The sequence below is a fragment of the Oncorhynchus kisutch genome, linkage group LG23, assembly GCF_002021735.2.
Source record: "Oncorhynchus kisutch isolate 150728-3 linkage group LG23, Okis_V2, whole genome shotgun sequence".
Taxonomy (NCBI): Eukaryota; Metazoa; Chordata; class Actinopteri; order Salmoniformes; family Salmonidae; genus Oncorhynchus; species Oncorhynchus kisutch.
In genome coordinates, this window is record NC_034196.2 from 23,815,232 (window position 1) to 23,817,619 (window position 2,388).

General features: G+C 45.4%; 1 protein-coding gene across 1 annotated transcript in view; it reads right to left on the reverse strand.

Annotated features, from left to right (window-relative positions):
* Positions 1–272: 272 nt before the first annotated feature.
* Positions 273–2,388, reverse strand: part of LOC109868144 (NMDA receptor synaptonuclear signaling and neuronal migration factor-like) — a 53,428-nt gene continuing 51,312 nt past the window's right edge. The window contains exon 15 of the mRNA XM_031802242.1: positions 273–800. Coding sequence (XP_031658102.1) covers positions 703–800 — 98 coding nt within the window. The 3' untranslated portion in view covers positions 273–702. The remainder of the gene's footprint in view (positions 801–2,388) is intronic.

Consider the following 2,388-nt stretch of genomic DNA (forward strand, 5'->3'; position numbering starts at 1 on the left):
GAGAGCATCTCAGACACCTTCCCCGAGGCAGAGAAAGAGAGAGCATCTCAGACACCTTCCCTGAGGCAGAGAAAGAGAGAGCATCTCAGACACCTTCCCCCGAGGGAGAGAGAGAGAGAGCATCTCAGACACCTTCCCCGAGGCAGAGAAAGAGAGATCATCTCAGACACCTTCCCCGAGGCAGAGAAAGAGAGAGCATCTCAGACACCTTCCCCGAGGCAGAGAAAGAGAGAGCATCTCAGACACCTTCCCCGAGGCAGAGAAAGAGAGAGCATCTCAGACACCTTCCCCAAGGCAGAGAAAGAGAGAGCACAGAAGATCATCCCTCTGTCTCTCCGTTTATACTCCATCACTCTTTCTCTCCAATCTTCAGGTCTCCTTGTCCTTCTAGCATTCCTATGGCTTGGTTTCTCTCTTTTTAACCCCTGACCTTTGTGGTTGCGTAGGAGGTGAAGAGGAGGGTTGAAATAAATAATGGGTTAGGCACACAGCACCGTGAAAGCTGCTATGTCACCCTTCATCCTCCTCCTCCTCTCTATCACTCCTCTTCCTCTTCTCCTCTTCCACCTCTCCCAGCCCTCTCCTGGATGAAAGCAGGTATGATGGGTGTTACAGTTGTGTTGAGCAGTGGTGTTGAGTGGGTCCTCCTGCCCCAGTATAGACTGTATTTATGCTACAGGGTTGACTTCACTCGGAGCCCCGTCACAAAAGATCTTCATAATCCAGGAGTTTGGAGTGCTGGCGGGTTTTCCACAGGCGGAAGAGACGGAAGTCAAAGTACATCTCAATAATCTCTTTTCCTAGATAAAAGAAGTAAACATTCAATGATGTGTTTCCCTACAGGGCACCTTATCTAGTTACAAATACAAGGACTGAGCTAGTTTAGATGTTCCCCTCAAGCGAGTCCACCTTAATATACTAGGTTGTGATGCACCAACATGGATGAACTCTTAAACTGGTTGAAATCCAGGTTTATCTATTAATCATGTTGCACAAAGCTTAGTTTAAAATGTATCCTCGTTAAATGTGATTATTCTTTAAACCAGGATCAAATTGAATCCTGTCGCTCCATTGACCAGGTGTTCATTGTAAGAACTGCCACAGGAGGAGGTTAATCAAGTGTATCTGCTATATTGTTGGTGCGATTAACAGTTATGTTACTTTGGTTTATCATGTTTGTAAAAGTAAACTAGCCAGCTAACTAATTTGACAAAGAGCGCAGCCTCCCGGGTGGCGCAGTGGTCAAGGGCGCTGTACTGCAGCGTCAGCTGTGCCATCAGAGACTCTTGGTTCGCGCCCAGGCTCTGTCGTAACCGGCCGCGACCGGGACGCACAATTGGCCTAGCGTCGTCTGGGTTAGGGAGGGCTTGGCCGGTAGGGATGTCCTTGTCTCATCGCGCACCAGCGACTCTTGTGGGCGGCCGGGCGCAGTGCGTGCTAACCAAGGTTGCCAGGTGCACAGTGTTTCCTCCGACACATTGGTGCGGCTGGCTTCTGGGTTGGATACGCGCTGTGTTAAGAAGCAGTGCGGTTTGGTTGGGTTGTGTATCGGAGGACGCATGACTTTCAACCTTCGTCTCTCCCGAGCCCGTACGGGAGATGTAGCAAGATAGTCAAGACAAGATAGTAGCTACTAAAAACAATTGGATACCACGAAATTGGGGAGAAAAAGGGGTAAAAATTCAACAAAAATAAATTAAAAATAAAATAAAAGCGCAATTAATTCTATAATTCAGTCTGTTTCCATAGAAATGACCAATCCATTATGACATCATAGTTTAAAGATCTAACCTTAATATTAAACCAGATTGATTAATCTAAGTGGTGCAACACATCTCTGATTCAATATAATCCTAGATATATAAAATCTAGATTAGGTCTAATCTAAGATTAATTTAACCATGTTGGTGCAACCCACCCTAAATATACTGTGTGTGTTACACACAAATATTGAATATGATAATAATCTCTTTAACATTTGACTGGTTATTCTCAAAAACAATATAATTTGCAATGGATGGTTCAACTTTCTATCATTGTGTGTTGCCGCTATGGGAGACGTCATTCACTATTCAGGGAGCAGGCTGGTTTGACCCTCTCTCACAGTGAGTCACTGTCTGCCATTAACCTTCCTGACCTTATCTAACTAAAAAAAATCACATAATCACCCAGTGTGTGTAATAGAGGGAGAGAGGGAGACAAGATGGTCTAGTTACAGTGAATGGACCCATAGGAGTGACAGAGGAAGAAATCAAAATGAGAGCAAATTGAGAAAGAGAGATAGCAGAGACAGAGAGCAGAGACAGAGAGCAGTAGAGACAGAGAGCAGTAGAGACAGAGAGCAGTAGAGACAGAGAGCAGTAGAGACAGAGAGCAGTAGAGACAGAA